Source organism: Condylura cristata, unplaced genomic scaffold, assembly GCF_000260355.1.
Source record: "Condylura cristata isolate star-nosed mole 26May11 unplaced genomic scaffold, ConCri1.0 scaffold00013, whole genome shotgun sequence".
Lineage (NCBI taxonomy): Eukaryota > Metazoa > Chordata > Mammalia > Eulipotyphla > Talpidae > Condylura > Condylura cristata.
The window spans coordinates 36,598,515-36,620,262 of record NW_004567114.1 but is presented as its reverse complement, the minus strand read 5'-3'; the positions used below and the strand labels follow the sequence as shown (position 1 = coordinate 36,620,262).

General features: G+C 37.2%; 1 protein-coding gene and 1 long non-coding RNA gene across 8 annotated transcripts in view; one reads left to right on the top strand and one right to left on the bottom strand.

Moving 5' to 3' along the window:
• Positions 1–824: 824 nt before the first annotated feature.
• FERMT2 (fermitin family member 2) overlaps positions 825–21,748 on the bottom strand; it is a 62,150-nt gene continuing 41,226 nt past the window's right edge. For 3 of the 7 annotated variants that reach the window (XM_012724534.1, XM_012724532.1, XM_012724531.1), the window contains exons 4-17: positions 21,067–21,201; positions 18,045–18,077; positions 17,496–17,721; positions 17,282–17,384; positions 15,772–15,879; positions 13,143–13,277; positions 12,640–12,689; positions 11,410–11,534; positions 6,987–7,093; positions 6,657–6,878; positions 4,317–4,337; positions 3,675–3,799; positions 3,255–3,396; positions 826–2,086 (exon numbers count right to left, since the gene is read on the bottom strand). In XM_012724534.1, the coding sequence (XP_012579988.1) occupies positions 1,913–2,086; positions 3,255–3,396; positions 3,675–3,799; positions 4,317–4,337; positions 6,657–6,878; positions 6,987–7,093; positions 11,410–11,534; positions 12,640–12,689; positions 13,143–13,277; positions 15,772–15,879; positions 17,282–17,384; positions 17,496–17,721; positions 18,045–18,077; positions 21,067–21,201 (1,706 nt within the window). In that variant the 3' untranslated portion in view covers positions 826–1,912. Of the gene's footprint in view, positions 2,087–3,254; positions 3,397–3,674; positions 3,800–4,316; positions 4,338–6,656; positions 6,879–6,986; positions 7,094–11,409; positions 11,535–12,639; positions 12,690–13,142; positions 13,278–15,771; positions 15,880–17,281; positions 17,385–17,495; positions 17,722–18,044; positions 18,078–21,066; positions 21,202–21,748 lie in introns of all 7 variants that reach the window. The other 4 variants (XM_012724535.1, XM_004681864.2, XM_012724533.1 and 1 more) reach the window with 3 other exon arrangements.
• Positions 6,828–8,843, top strand: LOC105853592. Its single transcript, XR_001145414.1, has 2 exons — positions 6,828–6,899; positions 8,161–8,843. It is a non-coding gene; the product is annotated as an uncharacterized LOC105853592 (long non-coding RNA).

Sequence of the window (21,748 nt, the reverse complement as noted above, 5' to 3'; positions counted from 1 at the left end):
AAAAGCCACGGGGGGTGTGGTGAGAGCAGCTTTCTGAGCCGCTGCCTTAGGGCAGGCACAGGATAGAGACCTGAGCTCAGTTGAGAGCCGATGGCAGTGAGGAGAGTAAGATGACACTGTGTGAGGGAAAAGCAAAGAGGACAAATTCTGAAACCCAAGAGGTACAAGAGGGGAAATGCAGAACTGAGGCTCTGAGTCCTAAGAATGACATTTTCCCTAACAATGAGGGACAAATCAATGTGTGTTTTGTTTTAAACAACCAAATGACTATAGATTCAAAACAAATTCTGCACGCCTCAGCACCTGCTCATCCTCTTTATGTTTAGAACTACATTTCTAACACTTAAGTATCCAGTTCATTTTTATGTACAGATGGTCCCGACCTACTGGTCTGAGAGCAGTGCACTCCAGTCAACTGTCCGGGCTGGTGATGTGCAGTACGGTACCATCTGGTGGGTGGTGGCAAAGGGGCGCAGCTCCCAGACAGCCTCGGAGCACAAGGGAGCAAGCGGTACAGTATCACTCTCAGTATTCAATAAATGACACGTGACACTCACTCTATCATCAAACAGGCTTTGTGAAGATGACTTTATCCCAGCATAAATATTCTGATCACGTTGAAGGCAAGCTAAGCTATGAGTTGATTAGGTATATTAAATACATTTTCCTCTTCTGCTAGTTGCAATTTAGGGTGAGTTTGTTGGAATTAACTCCATCCTAAGTAGAGGAAGATCTGTGCCAGGCAAAATATTTCCAGAAAGCAAAGTTCTTTTGTATAAAGTTAATGCTATGTAAACAGTAAAAAGAATTGTACAGAAAGAAACATTAAATAAACGATTTTGTTTTTATTTAAAATAAAATGCATTTATACAGATTTTAAACCATGGATCATTGGACAATACTGGTAATCCACCCTTCCCTGGCACCCTTTTGGGCTGTGAGAGCTAAGAATTTTCTGACTAGCACCAATGCAGATTGTAACAGCGCAACAGACTAGAACAGGCCAGTCCCGGCATCAGAGTTAAGGACATTGTGGCAAGTCATGACTATGATGAAGTCATTCTTAATTTAGCAGATATTAAAACTGCACATCAGTTATATTTTTAAAAGCATTTAATTAATGCAAAGATGCTACATCTAAGCCACTTGCTAGTTGTGAGTAGTTTTTTAAAAAACTGTACAATTTTATAAAATTTGTGTTTGTACATTAGTTACACAAAATGCATATACTTCATAGACCTTTTACTTCATATTGTAATGCAGAAGTTGCATATCTTAGGCAGACAGTGAATATGCTGGTGAATACTAAGTGTTGTAATACAGTATGGTGTAAAAATAAAAACAAAAGACAATATACATTACATGCTTACTCAAGGACAAAAACAAACCAAGCATAACGGACTAACAGCTTTTTCCTTCAAGGTCAAATAATGACATCATTAAATATCAGGCATCTTTTGCAGACCTGACTTACATATGAGAAGGGATTCAAATGGCTATCAGAAGTAGGATACTTTTAAACAGGTCAAATTAAACATACAATAAAATACATGCATTAAACATGACAAATATACTTCATATAGTTTAAGCCCTGAATAGCTTTAAAGTACATGGCTTGAGTTTTAGAATTTGGCTAACTTAAATTAGTGTTTTCACTCCCGACTTGCCCACTATTTTGGTTTCATTCATGGCCCTTAAGGAATGTGTGCCATATTCCGGTCCATACACTGTATCATGATAGCAGATTAAAAGTCGTGCTTGTTAGTGCACATATTAACTGGTCTGGTAAGGCGAAAAAGTTTTCATGGTAAATGATAAATTTCAAGCTTACTTTATTAAGCAGCATATAACGAACAGCTTTTAAAGTTAAATATCGTATGGCCATGGAGTTTATATCACAAATTATTTGTACTCACACCCAACCACTAGTGAGTTTGTAGAACATCTCTTCATCTAAACTCTCATTTTGGTCTTTTGCACGTGTTGAGAGAAATATGTAGCCCCCAATGAATTCATGAACCACTTTGCAATCTACTTCAGTACAAATGAAGGACAATCGCACTTCATCTGCAAACTCTACAGTGACCTGGAAGAAAGATAAAGAACAGTCAGTTCCAGTAAACCTTCAGGTGACAGGCTCCCAAGGGAGCGACTCTGCTATTTAAGGTCTGAACTATTTGTTGATTCTCAAATACTCGTTCTTTAATCTTAAATTAATCATGCCTTCAGTTCCAAGAGACATTTGCAAACTTCCCTTACTGTTTTTTTTTTTTTTTTTGAAAGGTTTCCTGTTCTGAAAAGGAAGACTGAATGCAAGGGGTGTGGGTCATTAAGTTCCCAAATGGTCTCTGATGATTCAATTAATGAGAATGGTTCTCCAAGTCCTGGGAGAAAACCTACTTCCTGTGTTCAGTATTTGTTTTAGATATATAACCTTTAGATATCATGTTTGAATATTTCAGTAATAAGAGACCCTATGAAATGATAGGAACTGAAATAACAAGCTCAACGATCCTAAAACAAATAACACCAAGTTAGGACCATCTGTGGTTGATGTACCAGGTTTTAGAGCCCAGAATATGAATTTCAATCCTGATCCTGCTATTAAGTGTGTGGTACTAAAGCCTCTAACTTTTAGAATCCTCTCTTATAAAGGAGGGCTAATCCCCCTCCCCAGACTGTGGTGCAGCGAGGTGTGGAGGTAAGATACAAACACAGGGCCCTCCCTGGTGGCGCAGAGAGTTAAAGCACAGCACTGAGAAGCTTAAGCCACTTCCGCATGAATTCAATTCCGCCTGCCCCAGAGGAGATCCACATGGTGCAACAGATCTCTCCTGACCCGCCCGCTGCTCCCCACTGTCTCTGGTGAATCCTCTCACCCTCCGCATCTCTGGCCTGTACCCCAGTTTTGTGCGAATAAATAAATCTAAAAAAAAAACACGAAGACACCAGTATCCTTCCTGCTTCCCCAGAGCAGTGGTGCATGATCCACTGCTACTGTGAGGCTGGGGCTTTCTCCGCTGTGCAGGGGTGACCTTAAGCCAACGGAATAGTCTAAAGAGCATTACTGCGTGCTTAGCATTTTAATAACTGGAGTAGTTGCAAAACAGACTAGTTTGACTAGGAAATGAGTAACAACCACATTCTATATACTGTAAGAGGTAAAGGTATAAAAGGAATCCTCAATTCAGACCTTTTTATTCTTAATTTACTATTTTTTATGGATTTGAGTAACAATGTTAGTTATAGCTTACCATTTTTATTTCCCAATTCACATTCCACTGTTTCATGTTACTGAAACGCCACGTTTTAATCGCATCCCCTGCGCTGGCATCCATCCTAATCAGTCTGTTGTACGCAATTCCAATAAGTTCTTCTTTTTTGCCCCCCTGGAACCTATAGCAGTAAATTTAAAAACATAAGCTCTTTAACTCTTAAAAATGTACTATCCTTATGAGTAAAGTGCTATTCTTGTATGAATAAAAACAGAAATGTAAGCATTGAATTTTTAATGTGAAAGTTAACAATACAGAAAATACATCCCAACGTTTCTTTAAATTTCACTCTAAAATAGGTTACATGAGTAAAATAGTTCAGAATAGCTGTAAATGTTTATGTTTTAATTACACTAAGGAGATTAAGTTAAAAGACTGAGCTTAAACATAAAGGTTTACCTTGCAATAAAGTGTGTGATGCCGAATTCTGGCAACGACTGCCAAGCTTGAATAAATCGCATCTTGGCTTCAATTAGACTCATCTGAGCTACATTCTGATGGGCCTCCAGGATTCTTGCTGTTATCTATACATGATTAAACATCACCATTAGACATTACTTGTGCATGGCAAAATCAATACAGAAAAAGATTTACAACTTTATACCCCCAAATCATGTAAGAAGTGGAACTAGAAAGTAGATGATTTTACACTGGGGAAAATCTGGATATATTCTTAATTTCAGTTTCTATCTGTGTGAGTACTTAACTTCCCTAGCGACACACGATACCACTAGTATTACCTGTGTGTTCAAATATTCACGTCCATGAGGAGTTTTAAATTTAATACCAAGCTATGTGATTATCAAATACTTGGAATATCAGATTCCTAATCTAGCCAGATTATATGTTAGCAGCTTTCAAGCATTTGAAATCACCATGATTTTGAAATTTTTGTAGACAATATTAGAAAAGTTCATTTTTAAGTTATACTCACTTTGGGTGACTACTCCCATAAGGAGTGGAAGGAAATTAATCCATGAGGGGAAACTGTAGCTAGGATTTTAGATATTTATTTTCTTTCTGTAAATGTGGAGAACTTACCAAATCTCTTATATAGCCTGGCTGTAGATGGCAATGCGAGGAAAGAAAAGGGAAGCAGAAAGAAAACAAACAAAAAAAAAGGCAATCAGAAAAAATGGCAATGAAGCAAAGAAAGTTGCGGTAACCTGCAAACCAAAAATCCAGCCGAAAAACATGCAAAAATTACTTTAGTTGGAGACCAAGCAAAGTAAATGCAAGCATGAAAATGAAAACGAGGAAGCAGTGATCACTTTCAATTTAGAATACCAAGAAACACTTCACATGACTATAGCTTGTTATAGGTGACTAAAATTAAAGATAGAAATTTATAGAATAAAAGCAAATACCCTTTTATCCCCTTTTTTACCCACTCTTATAGGTTAGGGTTAAGCTAATTATTTTTAGTAACAAAAATATTCAACAGCTTTTAATGTCTCCTCGGATTTAGTGAGATATGACCCATGCACTGCTTTTCAGCAGTAAGTTGAAGGTATAAAGTAAGAGCAGTGACCATACTCTGTTCGCTGCATTTACACAAGAAAAGCAATTACCATCTGTTTTTTGCATCCTTTTTCCTGGAAAGGAAAATAGAGAGATGCCATACACTACACTAGGTATATTGACTACAAAACCTTTAGCCCATTTCAATTTTGAATGATAGGGATAATGTAGAAAATTTTTTAAAATGTAAAAATCTAATGCAAGTCATTTCATTTAAACCCATAACCCATAACAAGTTTAAACCACATGTCTACCCTGGGCCACACATCTTCCTATCCAGCTCCAGAATGCCACTGGATTCTAAAGCTTAACAACTGCTGAGCATTATGTCCGGTGTTTATTAGCACAACACCTGACACACAATAGCAGGTAAACTTTGGTCTGTCAGCATTTTTAAAAGTGTTGGGGCAATACGTGGCCCCTACCTTCTAGGAGCAACCTGGAAGGCTAGTTAGAGGATTGAGGGTTAAGGAAGAATATACATTTGATGAGACGCCAGCATGGAAGACAAGACCAGAAGGATCCTTAGCTATGAACCATGCACATCCTGCCTTCAAAGGCCTCTACAGAATTTTCATTTGACATTCCAGTAGAGAACTCAGAACAGAAAAATTTTAAACTATCATTTTAAAGCTTCTGAAGAAATAACCCAAAACTTGTCTTTGACAGCTAAACCAGCATTTTACAGTCTGTACAATTATACTTTTAAGGTGGTTTTCTTTCTCTCCGATACCTGATAGTGGAATGATAGATTGCTAAGATTTGAAATTTCTCATTCATTGCCTTTGAAGGCAAATAAATCTACTTTAAGAAACAAGTTGATTTACAAGTAATTTTTAAATGAAATTAATACGCGACTCACTTTCCCTCTTTAATTTACAATCTACATTCCACAAAGCTCCCAGAGCAACATTTCCTCCATTCCTTACTACTCCCACTCAGATGACTGGGGATAAACAATTTCCATGTAGCTTACACAACCTCTGAAACTTAAAGATTTGACAAAACTTCTGAACATTTCTAGCTAATGATTTTAGACCCATATGATAAACATATTTAAAGTTAAGAATAAGTGTCGTGGCCACTTTCCTCAGTCTTTTTAGTGCATTTTTAAAACTTTTTTAACAAAGATAAAAATGAAACTAGATCAAATGAAATGTTTATTTTAAAGATCTTCAGTTTTCCCCCATCCCTAACAAGCCTTTTCCTTTTATGGCATGATGCTTGGTGTAGAGAATACTGGGGGTCTAACTCAAGAGAAATTCCCCTGCAAAGAACCGTTTATGTTGTACTGAAGAACAGTTTTCTTAAATCCTTTTATGGTTTTAATTTCCAGAAAAGAATTCTAAGCAGAGGGAACAGAAAGAGATGAATGTCAATGAAAATTTATTAAACTTTGTCACATTATACAAATCTTGGTTATGTTATAACTGTTAAGGAAAGACTGCATTAAAATGTAAACTGCTCTACTCTGAAATTGATGTCCAGAGCTGGAAAAGTCAATTCTACAGTAAAAGGCATTAGAGATTTTGTTGGTTGTATGTTATGTCACAGTTACTTAATTATTAAGGACTACGACTAGAAGAATTAAGGAACATAAAGCATTAGGAATATGCTTTGTATGTTCAGGCCTCTGAAAGGACATCTTATTAAAGTGATCTACTCAGGTTGTCTACAATAAGTATTCTACCTCATCAGTTCTATAAAAATAGATTTTTAAAAAAGATCAATTGAAACTGACAGCTGTTTATTCCTGTTTTTTAATCTAACTGCCTGATAGGAAATTGAACTAAAGTATACATATAACATCATATAACAAACAAGTAGAAAATAGTGGATAAAGTAAAATGAATCAAGTACCTGCTTGTTCTTGTACTTTTTTAGATATCGAGGAGATACCAAACACTCAGGATTTATATCAGTTGTGATCTGCTCTGGTATTAACTGAGGATCTGGGTTTAAATGCTGCATCTTCAGAAAGGAAAGAATATTCTGCACCTCTAAGTTGTACGAGCTGTCCGCCATGGTTTTGCCCTTGGAGGCCAACCTGCAAGCTGCCATCCAGTGTGCATACTGTTTCTCCTGAGGAAAAGAAATGCTGAGGTATGAAATGCATCACATGTTGAGTATGGAGTATGAAACACCAAGATGACTGGGAAACCAACGTTTCCTTTCAGTTGGAGAACTTACATTGTCACAACGAAGCCAGATTTCATTCATGCCTTCAGCAACTGGAATCAGCAGTTTAATGTTAAATTTTTGGCCAGAAATGTTTACATCTGGGGTAACTTCACAACCTGTTACAAAACAACAAAAAAATCCCAATTGTTAAAATGGTCAGGTTTACTTTCAATACCATGCAGGCAACCCTCATTTATGTATTCTATACAAGTCAGGAAATAATTGTCTTTATGCCCAGTAATTCTGAGGTGGAGCAAACATATTCTTTCTTCTCTTAGATATAACAAATGTTAATACTGTCATCTTTTTCTCCATTCATATATTTTAACTATATTAAGGAAACAGAATATTTTAAAGGAAAGCTCTCTAGAAGCAACTTCTGGATCATGAATTTGGTGGGCTCTCCTCCTTTGCATTCTGTTTAGCTCATTCTCTAATGACATTAGAAAATATGAGGTAATCGTGTGGCAGTGTGTTTAACCTTCCAAGTTAAGGAGCTATCTGAAAGCTACACAATGCAAAATGCATTTAATTGATTTCAAGCGGATTTACAGTATACCGTGCCATAATACCTAGGCCTCTTTTGAAAGTAAAATATGAAAACTAAAAAGGGTTGGTTACACAGAGAGAATCTAACTCAGGTGCTAGGGCTGTACTGAGGTACTTAGTGGGCCACCTCTCAGACCATAATTGGCTTGGCATGACCTCAGCTACCTGCTTCCACAGCAATGTGCTGGACACTGTTATAATCAATTACTATCCCTCTGATATGTTAAGTGCGAAGAGCCCATTCTCATCAAGCTCTTCAGTCCTAATTCTGTTCAAATTCTTTAAGGCCCTCCCTCTCCCTGCAACCCTCAATTTCTCAAAATCAGCAGTATATTTTCACCTCTTCTTTACCCCAGTCTGGCCTAGACCCCATTTACTGGATGTCATCTCCAACTCCCCAGACTCAAGGTCTTTCCATTCTACACACGTGGCAAAACCTAACTCAACCACTTATAGTGTACTTGTCATACTTGGGCTGCTGAGCACTGTAAGAGAGATGAAGCAAACTGATTTCACTAGAAAACCCACGGATCCCCACCTCAACCTGGTCCTTAACAGTCCTCCTTTTACATTTGCAACCATGTTTATATCAAATCAATCTCATGGAAAACCTCACCTCTTCTTTTTTCTACAGCATGAAAGCTATCAGGAATGAAGTTCCCAGCTTCCTGCCACCACAGCGGACAAAGCTACTTGCCATCACGTTGACGGGGCGGAAGAGGCAGCTGCCTCCTACTGCTCAGGGCTCTCTGTCCACACGGAATGCATGTTGCATCTAGCTCCACCACAGAGATCTCCACTGTGACATTTCCATCAGCATGCAGCTTCCTTGAGTATCTCCCCTCTTAAACCACAAGCTCCTTTCACCTAATCTGCTTATCCCCTAAAATGGGTACTCTGGCCTCAGCCTTCTATTACAGACAGCCCACTCACTCAGTGGCTATACACATTTTACTAATGCTGTTACCAAATTATCTGTAGCAGAGAGCTTCCCTCAGAACCAGTGACTCAGATAACAATATCCAAGGAGATACACCACAGAAACTTCAATTTTAAAATATCCAAAGTTAAACATCACCTTCCTACCCAAACCCAGGTCTCCCAGTGTCATCCTTCCTTTGGCCTCTCTACCAACACCCAATCTTTTGATTAAACTTCCTCAGTATCTATTGTATTCCCACCCTTTTCTCCAGCCCTCTGAAACCCAATCTGGATCACTATTACTGCTCTTACATGGATCCTGTAGTTTTCACAGTAATAATGTTTCAGTGGTTTATCACTGTTGTCAGTTGAAAAAGTAAAGTTCTTAAATTTTTATCCTGAAATTCCTACTACTCACTTCTGTTCTTATGTGTCGGTGGGTGAAGCTGTAACACTGTCATTTGTTGCCTCTCGAGCGCTATAAGCCATGGCAGCACCCCCCACCGTCCTCCTCCCACATCCCTCTGGTTGCTGATGATTTTCTCCAACATTTTTGCAAATCAGTCTCTGCCCGACAGGCTCTTTTGCTAGCTCTCCTCCTTCCATGTGTTTGACTTCTCTTTCAGGACTCACTTCTGGCATTTTCACTATGTAGTCTCTTCATTCTCTCTGCCATCACTGAAGACTGGTAAAGCACCTCACCGCTTGCTGCTCGGATGGCTACTTTACTTTCTGAAATTCTATTTATTGTCTAAATTGCAACTGCTTTTCTCCCCATAATTTAAGCATCTTGAGGGATGGACTATAACTGCCTCATATTCAGGCCTTTTGTACCTAGCCGTTTGCCCCACATGAGAGACATCAGTATTTGTTAAAGTGAATTATTTTTTAGAACTTTGCAACTGTGGGTCCTAAAGAGCACTTAAATCCACATGTGCATTTGTCAGGGAGGGACCAAGGGCTATATTGCAAAACCATGGGGCTTAAAACATTAGATTCTTTGGTCAATGTTAACATTTATCAGTGTGATATGCTGGCAAAATACTCCTTTGCAAGGGATTGGATGAGAAAACCTAGGCTGTTCTCTACAACTAGACAAAATTTTTCAGTCATATAGGAAGAAGGTTAAGAATATAAATTTGAAAGAATGCAGATCTAGTATCTAAGCACTTTTAATTTAATCTGAACTACTCCTGGCAGCTTAAGAGTAAAGCAAGAATGCTTTAACAGATTCTAAGGATAACATTATTAGTACCCTCCCACCACCAAATTAAACTTAAGCTCAGTACCTTTTTCTTTAAGTCATAGTTAAAACTTAAAAGTCCAACAGACAGGCACAACAACGCTTTGCATAGAACAGAGATTTTTCCTTTTTCACAACTTATTTTAACTATAAAACAGCAACTCAGCTGTCTACTGAGTAGAATTAAAATAGTATTTCAACAAAATCCAAATCTCTAAGAAAAACTAAGAACACAGGTCATCAAAAGAACCTGTGTATTTTAAGTGACACATGAAATTACTTTTGGAATGATTTTTGAGTCACGCCTTCATCTTTTGCCCAAAAAACGATAAATCTTTATACATGCAGAACATAGCCCAACGGAGAGATGGACAAAACTCCCTGACTCTACTGTCAAAAGTAGCAAGGGAGGTGCAACATTTGCTACAACCAGGAAGCTGCTGCGTGCAGCTAGCTCAGCACCCAGAAGTACTTCACACCTTTCTCAATCCTGCTCCCAATCCCTTAACTGGGTTAAAAATAAAATCTTATAGAAATATATGAATAGAATCTAAATCTCACTGGAAATGAGTCTAGAAAATGAATTTGTTTTCTAGCCTCTGCTGTAAGGGAAGGCACAGTAAGAGGAACCTCTGGAATAGCAAGGTGCCCACCTACTGTATCTTCTACCAACACGCTGGCGACGAGTGTGCTGAATGCCACGAGAGCTGTGTAAGAGCACTCTTGGGAAAAGCTTCTCAGAGTGAGCTAGGAAATCCCTAGTGGTACCCAAACTGGACGTGAGCCAGGTTTTGTGAACAGCGTCACAAGTGAGGTTTGGTCATTGTGAACGAGAGGTTCATCCAGAGTCTGTAAGATCAGTTAATAGTCCTGTGGTGAAATCACAGCAAGAGGCAGCAGAGCCTCTTCCAGCTGCAGAAGAATGAGACCAACCTGGAGAGGGAATTCTCACACCTGACCAATGCATCAGTCGGATCAAAGTGGCAAGGGGCAGTGTGAAGAAGGGACAGAAGAAATCACACAACAGGAAATGTAGCTATGTAGCTCCATTAACCCAAGTAGAAGAAAACAAACAACAAAGCTAGCAGCTCAAGAGTCCTCAGCCAGGTGCAACACAGGACGGGAAGCAAATGTATCCAGCCACGTATGTTCCAAATACCCTGGTTTTAAGACCTCTGTGGATTCGAAGAGAGGAGGAAACAGTAAGGTTTAGGTCGTCAGGGAGAAGCCTGAGAGCAGTAAGTAGTGTGTGGGGACACTCAGGGGGCCAGCTTGTCATCAGTGAAGGTCAAGAAGAGTAGGTGGCTGAGAGGGAGGAGAGAAGCCAGCAACAAGTGGGAAGATGAGTACAGCTAGATAAAAACAAAGCAGAATCTGGAACAGATAAGACAGGCAGCTCGGTGCAATAAGGAAGGCTCATATGTCCTAATTCATGCTGAAGATCAGAAGAGAGAAACCCTAACTTCATTTACCAAGTGAGAAGGGCAAAATCACACACTTCAAGTAAGGAAGGAGCAGAGAGAGGACAACAAAAGAGTCACATGAGATTGAATACTCAAAACTGACAAGAACTAAGGAAATATATGTATACACATACAAAGCACAGGACTGCACACATAGAAGTTGGGTGTGAACTCCCATGGATAAAAAAGGAGTAAAACTGCTGAAGAACTCACTGCTCCCCTCCCCCAACAGTAGTTAATTCCAAGGGTTTCTTACCTCTTAGGTTCATCTGATGAGCTGGTGTGCCATTGGATTCTTCTTTGCTCTTATAGCACGAAATTGATGTATCTTTAAACGTGCACCAGTATTGCTTGTACCCTTTCAGAGTCAGCTTTTTTGGCCTATATGTGAAATAGAATTTAGGGGGAAAACCACCTGAGTAGCTGTCAATGCAAAATTTTAGCAGCAAAGTTTCACAGAGTTTTACCAATGCTGACTTTAGTACCCTTCAGGCAGCATGTCGCCTTCAAGCTGCTGTTACTGGTTTGTCCCTTGCTTTTCAGTCGGCTGAGAAAGATCTAACAGTGAGTGAGTGGACAGAGGAGGAAGGCAGTCAGTTCAACACCCCAGCATTTCTGTCAGTTGCAGTTATCACAAGCAGGGCACATGGAAAAGGTGAAATATATGTGAATAACTGGAAGGATCCTAAGTCCCATTACCATAAGCGTCTGCAGCGCCTCCTCTGCACAAGCATGTTTACCTCAAGTGAGGGAGTGCTAGTTCTCTCTCAGGGATGCATTTCAATGGTGACTTACCCTTGCCACTCTAATGTAACCATGAACACAGAGCAGTTATGGGGGGAAAGGGTAAGGAAACGTCACGCAGGAGAGATGTGTCAAGGGGGTTGGCAGGAGCATCTGAACCACGGCTCACCTCAGGCGTGTTACCTATGTTAGCTCTGTATGGTCACCTATGGTAGTTTATGTAACTACCCCGTAACTGGCTGTAACATCTCACAGTCCAGATCACCTCCTTTCCTTTTTCCCCTCTTGGACTTAACTTCTAGTTCTCATGATTCTGTGAATGTGACTAGGTTTTTAAAAGTCTACATAATACACACTGGAATATTATTATAAAATGTTATATGAATGAACAGAATTCAATAGCTTGGGAGTCTCCACACAAGGAAAGGATCACTGTCAGTAACAGTTCATTCTGTACTGCTTTCTCCCCGTGGGGTTGCTTTACAATGATACATACTGTATATTTCAGAATTTATGTGATGCAATCTAGGTTACACAATCATTTTTTTCTCCCTTAATTTTAATCAGAGAAAAATGTTAATGAGTACTGTGAAAGATGTCTATTTCCCTCATAATTTAGGATTCGTGTAATTTGTAAATGTTTTTACAGATGCATATGCCAGTGAAACTTAAATTCAACTATCAATGAGGAAACTGACACTTATCCATTAATAGCTGGAATCCCTCCCTTTTTTGTACTTACTTGAAAACTTTAATATAGTCAGCAAGTTCAGGTATGGAAGTGATGTCACCCTAGAGTAAGAATTAAATCATGATTTTCTGATTTTTCTTGAAAATTGCAACTTTGCTACTGATATCAAGAACTAGCTTACTTCATAAAACAAATCTAAAAACCGATTTAAAGGCATAATCATAGTATACGGTCATAAAGCACAAAGGCATTTTTAAATGATATAAAAGTAACACAAATTTGGTCAAAAGTGCAATGATCTGAGATTGACTATAGAAAGGGATTTTCCTGCCATAGTGAGACAGTGTGCAGAGCAGGAGTAGGAGATCTATCTTTACTATCTTGCATAGCACTAGAGACTAGGGTGTTTCTTTTTTCCTGAAAAAAATTACACCTGAATTCTCTCTAAGCATTAAATATTTATCTACATCCCCCAAATACCTCAAGAGAACCTAAATCCACAAAAAGGCAATTATCAATTCAACCTGTATTAGTTAATAAAAAGATTCACCTACCAAAATTGTTGATGTTTTACCCCCTTCCAAAGTAATCTCCAAATCTGAAAGGGCAGCATCAACTTCATCCACTTCTTTGTCACTGTTGTTCAAATGATTTTCTGATGTCATAATTGACAGTTTATTGATATGATACTGAAACCAAAAATAGTTCATTTAAATGACTTCTAACTATAAAACTCTGAAGTGAGATACACACTCAGATACTCCTACCTGTGTGTAATGTAAGTAGTGATAACTACCCCTATGTAGTTAGAAATCTTCGGGTACAGAGTAATGAGCTGTAAGTTTAAAGTACACATGAGAGGCTTAGGACAAGTGTTAGATTTTGAGGCTAAACCACACAGAAAAGTTTTATACAGAAAAGCAGAACTATTAAATTACTATCACACATGAAATAGCACTTATTTCTAAACTGTTCACTCACTGAATACACCACCCACCTCTATTCATAGGAGCATTCAATGAAGATCAGAGCCATTATCAATACTCTTTTGTATTTTAAGAATTCATGAATTGAGCATGAAGTATATAGTATATAAACTATATAGTCTCCATCTGTGTTTTGAATTTTTCTGGAATGGTAGAAACGTCCATGCTCACAAATAATGTTAAGTGGGCTGAGGGCGCCAAATATCAAAGTATACTGAGGCTCATGTGGACAACTGGTTAAAAACGGTTTTAGGTTCACTACCCCCCCCCAAATTCTGATTCAGCACATCTAGGGTTCAGAATGGAATGTGCATTTTTACTGAGTGCCTTTTAGGCGATACTTAAGAAACCTACCTATGAATGGACTTGGACAGAAAACAAAAGTATGGCTTTCAAAGGTGCATGAGGTATCAAATGTCCTAATACATATTTGGGTGTAAGTGTTTTATAAACAGTGTACAACATACCACACTCTCTACTTCACTTGTTATCCATAACCAATCCTCTTTTTAGTCACAGTTTCTTACCTTTAGTTATTTTGTTTCTCTTTACAAGCCCCATGGAGAGAGAGCTCAGGGTGTATGCAATGAAAAATATTAGGCATCTCTACCAAACTTTTAGTTCCCCTTTCTGATAGTGATGGCTGCGTGGAGCCGTTGGGTTAGGCCCTGGGAAGGCTTCTAATAAGTCAAATGATGTGTAGCCCAAAATGCTCTCATTAAATCTAGACTATAAAATGGTCCAGGACAAGTTATGTTTTGGGACTTTTAGTTCACGAATTAAAACCCATAGTTTCTGAGTATTTCCTCTGTACTCGTAGAGTATCTGCTGTAGGCTGCCTGCAGAGAGGAACAAGCTGCAGAACAATCCCATTTCTGTTAGGATAACAACTGGGTGTGTACTTACTAAAAAAGTACTTTCTGAGAACCAACTCTGTGCTCGGTACTGCAATTATTGGATTTTTAAAAAAATGTTACTATCAATGTCCGTGGCTTTTACATATATGCTTTTCATATGTCTTACTCTGTTGTTGGCAAGACCTTCACTAAAAAAAGTATTAGCTCTATTCTAAGTGAAAAAGATATGTCATAACCAAGTAAGGGATTTTTTAAAAAATAATTGCTCCAGGATTGAATTCAAGAATTTCTTCAAGTAGTATGAATCATCTAGAAACACAACAGAAGATTCTTACTGGCTGATTAAGCAACTCTAGAAAATACATGAACTCATCTGTCATCAATGATTTTCCTTGTCTGAGTTTTGTTTCAGTTCCCTTCCTTTATCATGCAAACTAAGAAATTAGCTGTTCTTCCTTCTCCAAAGGACTTTTTGAATATATATGTAAAACTTCTCTGGGTGCTTAACAGAATTTAGGAGATTGTTTTATTTTTGTTCTAAAGAAAATGAAATCATTTCTATAGTGAAAATTTATCATAATAAAACGCCAACATTGTTTCTTGTACTTTTCTTATTTAAAAAACATCAACTTTGATTAGGACTTGAGGTGAAACCAGAATGCCCATATCTGGAGAACACTAATAAAATCTCACTCAGCTATCTGAAACGTAAGAAAGACTGATCTTAGTTGTCACCAGACCTCAGTGTCTCCAAGAAAGTTGATTTGTAGGTACACCCTCAAGTTGTTTTACCAACCCCCAGTATAATTATGAAGTTATAATTTCCCTAGGTATAAGGATCACATAGGGAAAAACACTGATTTTAATCTAAGAAAACAGCTACCACCCAACCTCTTAAAAATTAGTATTCTAAAATTTTGTTGAATTTCACTTGTCTCCTAAAATTTTGTCTTCTTAAAAGGATATTTCTGATAGCCCATATTACAAATGTTACCATCCCCAGTTATTTTATGAAATTATACCAGTATGCTTTATTTCATATGGCAGATGTTCAATATAGAATTCCAAAGGAAAAACGGGCAGTTTTAAGCTAAACATAACATCTGGGGATGAGTCGGTAATTCTAAAGGATACAGAAAAATATACCACTACACTCTTAGTTAAGATACCAAAAAAGAGGTAAGAGAAAATATGAATTGCTTTTTAAATGTCCTCATTTTCTTTCTACATGGCAAAAAAATGAACAATATCAAAATGATACTGGAATTGTTTTACCATTTTACTGTTTAAAAATAATCCCCTATACTTTCCTCCCCAGTTACCAATACTTTCCCCATTACCTGCAAGGCTGCAAACATCATCATTTCTTCTTCGGTACATTCAATTTCTTCTAGAAGAATGGCCCATTTGGCCTGCTCATAGAGCTGATTGATTCTAATTGCATCATACTGCAGGCAAGAGATAATTTGTTAATTAAAATGCTTGAAAACCCTGAATATTCACTTCTAAAAAAAGCTTGACAAGAAAAAATACATAACTTTTTTTCTGGGATTTTTATTCATACTAAAGAAGAAGAAAGGTATCTATAGGGTTAGATATTCCTATCTATACCGACACTTAGTTTTCCAGTTCAAGTAACATTAAAACATGCCAAAAGTGTATCACAAAAATAGGTTCTGTATATATTTCCAGGGAAATAACCATTTTCTATATATTGTATAATGTAGATACACATAGGAAGGATTAAATAACATGAGTCATTAACCTAAAGTATAATGGACTGCTTTCAGTATTTTTTTTGTAACTTGTCGTACTAGTGTCATAATCAGTATAAATTAAGTATTTGAAGGAACATTTTGCTTGCTGTGTAATGCATATCCAGAGAATGTTGAGTGTCAAGTCCTTGGAAATGTAGTTATTTTAAGAATCCAAAACAGAGGGTATGTGAATTATCAATGCTGTTATCTTAATAAAAATCAGCAGTAATGTCTCAGCAATTCCATCTTAGAATACTAACAAAACACACAGCAACCCTAAACCCTTACAAATCAGTTCCCCTAACAGCTTTGGTGTTAACTAAAATTAGGTAAGATATAGCTTGAAAAGGGATTCACACAAATTTTTATAATTTTATCATATACATTTTACTACCATAATTATTTCAAAAGATAATGAAAACTATATACATTAAAATGTAGATTAAAACAGACATGAAAAGAATGAGTAGTTAGTTAAGACAGGTTCTTTTTCCCTTTCAAAGATGATAGGGAAGTAAAGATCCAAATCTCTGTGCTATATGTTTTCTGGGAAAATATTCTACATTTTTACAGCAAATTTAAATCTTATCAGAAATGTGAAATACTTCAGTAGCACAGATGATGCCAACCATTTGATAGCCAAAGGCTGTAAGTACATTTTTTACTACTAAAGAGGAAGAAATAGCCATAAAAATTTCTTTTGAAGCCATACCTTTTGAAATCTGAAATTAAAAAAGATCTTTCAAAAAAAAAAAAATCTTTCAGAAAACATTTCCTTTACCTGAAGAATAGCTGAAAAAAGGATTAGTCAAATAAGAAAAAAACAACCCAAATTAACTTACTATTTATATAGAACCAAACATTTTAACTTTAAAATGCTAATAAACAAAATGTTTAGTTATATTTCCAATAGTAAACAACACAGTTAAAAATACAGTTCTCTTTGTCTAAAGCTTTGGACTTTTAATAATATTCAAGACTTGTTATAAATAAATGATTCTGTACCCGGCCAACGTCCAAAGAACAAACATCCCAATGAACAAAACAAAATGGAAAAAAAATAAGCAGCAGCGACCCCTCTAACCCTAGGTACCTTTGGATTCAAATCAAAAAAGCTGTAATACTTGAATCGGAGCAGCAAGGCCTCATTTTCCTTCACATCCTGTTCCATCAGAGATCTTGAGGAATCAAGCCACCTGGACAAATTAACAAGAGCAGTGGAGCAAAGCAAGACAGAATAAATAAAATATTTCTATGTCTGGTTAGATAAAGAAATTCTTCAATTATGTCTTCCTTTTAAAACGTACCCTTGATTGATTTTTGCTTTGTCCAGAAGAGCTTGAGGCTTGAACATTTTAGCCAAGATTTCTGGTGATGTGATTGGCTGACTGACAGCAAGTATGCCAGGATTGCCTTCTGACAAAGCACTGTCACCGAACCATGCAGACGTCGGTGATAAGGGGCTTCCATCGTGAGCATCGTAAGTGGGGGTCATTGTTTTACTATAAAGTCCTGGGCTTGAATATATACTTCCTAATAAATAACAAAAAGTTATAACAACAGTTAAGTATGAGGTACAGAATGTTCATTTCCAATAAAACAAGCGATTATGATATAAAGCACACTATGGAAAAATAAGCTTCATTCTGGAAGGAATGCTTAGTACATTACTTGCCCTTGTCTCGAAAATATTTGACATTCACACTACTCGTAAAATATTAGAATATGTAATAACAAGGCAAAAAGAATATAAGTAGGAAACTCGGGGGAGCGGGAAATCAGTTCAAGAGAATTAGAAGGATATAGATGAAGCAGACAGACCAACACTTTTTGTGTTTAATTGTGGCAAGGCTCACCTTTCAGAGGGCCAATATAAAGAACATCGGTGCCTACAGGAAAGGAAAGAAAGGAGTTCAGAAGGGAAAGGAAGGCAAACAACAGAAGACAGCGACAAAAGAATGAAAAGGAGTGGGAGAAAGAAATACAGATTTTTTCCCCCTAATTATGAATCACAAACCCAAGTATTTCACATCGATTTAAGAGTGAAAAAATCTTCAAAATTATGTCAGATGTTTTTGATCAATTCAAAAAATGAAGGTATGCACTAGTCAAGTGTCCAATGTCCACACTTACCACCCTTTGAAATTCATACCCTACTTTAAGACAATTCAATGTAACTGAAAAAATTCACATAAATTGAGAACAATTTTATGTTAATATTTTCTCAAGAATACGAATTGCAGTTCTAACAGATTTACAAATTATTACAATGAGAAGGCACAGATAAAATTTTGGCCAAGGAGAGGTTAAGAAAGGTACATTTTATCGTTAAGCCCCTGAAGGCAGGGATACTGTCTTTATCTTCTGATCTTTATGATTAAAGATTTCCCTTTAATCATAGAGCCTACATAAATTAAAAATGGGATTAGTCAACTAGTGACATAACCATCAGCCACATAACAAAAATTAAGATAACTAGGGTAAATAAAGACTACTTTTTAAAAATCTAAATAATGTTAGGTAAAAAGGCCTTTTCCCCAAGTCCTAAAAGGGTATCACATTGTTAATGGAGGATGGAAAGAGAACTGCTGTTTTTCTTACCTAATTCAAGAACAAATTTTGGAGTCTCTTCTTTCTACTCCATCACTGCCCCAGCCCCCACTCCCCACAGGTGTGTACACACAGAAACATAACACACACATGCAATTACTTATGAAAAAGTGGTGATAATGCTCATTTTTTTGTAGTTGTCATGACCTATTCTGGGAAGAGAATGTAAAGTAAAAAAAACTGCTAGCCATTGGGTATCTTGTATGATGGCCCTCATACATGTTCTTTAAATGTCTGTACTAACACCACATTAACATAAGCAATATTAAGCATTGCTTAACACTGTTAAATAAGCAACAAAGAAACCTGTCATCTCATCTTTTGTTAGACTTAAAGAATGTTGGGATATATAATCACAGGCTTTAAAGGGTAGGAGCTTAAACTACTAAAATACAAAAACTAGGGTATTTGTGAAAGGCTTCCATGGACACCTCACATTAGTTCTTTTTTTTTTTTTTTTTAAAGATTTTATTTTATTTGTGCATACAGAACTGGGGTACATGCCAGAGATGTGGAGGGTGAGAGAATTCACCAGAGACAGAGTGGAGTGCAGAACAGGCAGATCAACGACATATACTGCTGAGGGGAGCAGCGGGCGGGTCAGGAGAGGTCTGCCGCACCATGTGGTCACCTCCGGGGCAGGCGGGAATCGAACTCATGAGGAAGCGGCTTTACATTCTCAGTGCTGTGCTTTAACCCGCTGTGCCACCAGGGAGGGCCCACATTAGTTCTTTTTAAAGGACTGAAAGCATTACTCCAGCTCAGCTAGACAAATAATAATTCTGCTGTAGAGAGAATACATGCAAGTAAGTATGGACAATACATTACCTTCTATGCAGAATCTCCCATTTATCTTGTTAGGCATTGTAGTAATAACTTACATACCGTTCCCAATACCCTCATGCTCTCATTTTAGAGAAGCAAACTGAGGCAGAGGTTAAATGACTTGTACAATACAAAGCTATAAATCAGGAGTCTGACAGCAGCTCTACACACTACTTCCCGAGTATCATAATTCATGCAAGTCATTTCCAATGGTGTGCAATTATTTGTTTAGTTTTTTTACTGATGTTACCACTACTACTGCTAACAATGCTTCCAATAAACATTTTTGTATTTAGTAGCCTCTTTGGATCATAGAGTATGTGCATTTAAAATTCCTTTTATGTTTCAGTTCAATGACAGTCCTAACTACTTTGTATTTCTGGTGACCCAACTTAAAACATTTGAGGCAGAAAATTAGTAGAGTTAAGACAAAGTAGCCTAAATTTAGTAACAACATGAGTTTGCCCAGCAACATGGAAAAATAACCCGTAAAGAGAGAAAGGTCAGTGGGCACTACAGTTTCAAGTCACCTCCTATGGACAGTTAAAACCCCAGTAGCTCCTGAGATTACTTGTGTGTCTTGACACAGAGTTCATGACTTGATAGATTTTTTTATACACTTACTCTTACAGTATTAATAAGCAGCCATGCAATACTATGTACTACATTCCCACTGCTCTCTTTTTTCATAAGCAGGTCTGTACTTTTGCCTCAGTAGGCTGACAAAACTCTGTGACTCCACCGTGGGCATACAGAAAGCACTATTTGATGGAAACGGGAATGTCCAGTCCAGATATAGGATGAGGACTAAAAAACTACAAAACTTTTTAAATTAATCATCGTCCCACCCAGAAGACACTGTCTATATTCCTGAAATCCTCGTGCTTTGTTAGGCTCTGGCAACAAAAGGTGGCAGTCCCTTATTCAGGAAGCTCATAGTTATTTGGTAGGAATACACTTCAATGCCAAACAGAAAAGTCTTGATGTCTCATGACAGAAGGATACCTAAATCAAGTTGGAGAGATGGAAGGAAATCTGATGACTTAAAGATAAAAACATAGGAAAGGCTTAGCAGAGGTTTTAAGTGAGTGGACAGAATCAATAATTTTTTAAATGATGTTTTTCACAGGAGACAGATAAAGGAACTAAATGCTAAAAAATCTATCCAGTTTCTGAAAAAAACAGAGTTCTGTCAAAGTAATGTCCCTTTTTGAGGAACCAGCCTTCCTTTTATCAGTGTACCTATTAATTAAGTAACAGGATGGTGTGGACTAACAGACTCTCATGGTGTTTTCATGACTGAGGGAAAGATGCTGAGTTGTTTTATCTTTTTCGCCCTTGACTACACTCCTGCCCTACAGAGTCCATTTATCTGTTTAACAAAAAGTCAAAGCATACAGTCAGTGCTTCTCATATCAAGCCCTTATACAGTGAGATGCTCACCCGATCCAGGAGTGATGAGAGGTCCCTCTAATTCAAGTGCCTCATCTTCAGATTGATCATCAAGCTTTTTCTTTTTTTTCTTTGTTGGATCTCTGGGTTTTTTCAAGAGAGAAAGTTCCTCAGGGTGTCTGATATCTGTTAAGATAAGATACCAGTATTTAACTATACACTAAGAAATTTAAACAACATACATTATAAATCTACTAATCTATTTCAAGATAAGAATTTGTACTTACCTTCTGTGTTTGCATTTTGCCAGCTATTAAGACTCAAGGATGACACTTTTAATCTACCATAGCATTTTGAATTCCTAACTATATAATAAATGATAAGAGCTAACAACCTACTCACGCATAGAAAAAAATATTACGTATTTTTTTCTTATCTAGAACCATAATAATATCTCCTACATGGTAGCCCTTATTCATTCTGTGTGTCATTAGTTACACATGACACATGAAAATATTATTACCAAATCTCAAAATTTGAATTGATCCAACTTTCTGCCTTATAAGGAATGGCTGTAAGTTTTTCTGTTTATCCTATTCATTACCATGTGAAGAATATGATAAGAGGCAAAATGGTTAAGTGATGTAACAAAAAGAAGGAACAGTGCCCCAAATAAATACAACTATACTTTTATATATATATATATATATATATAATGCCATGTCCATGCATT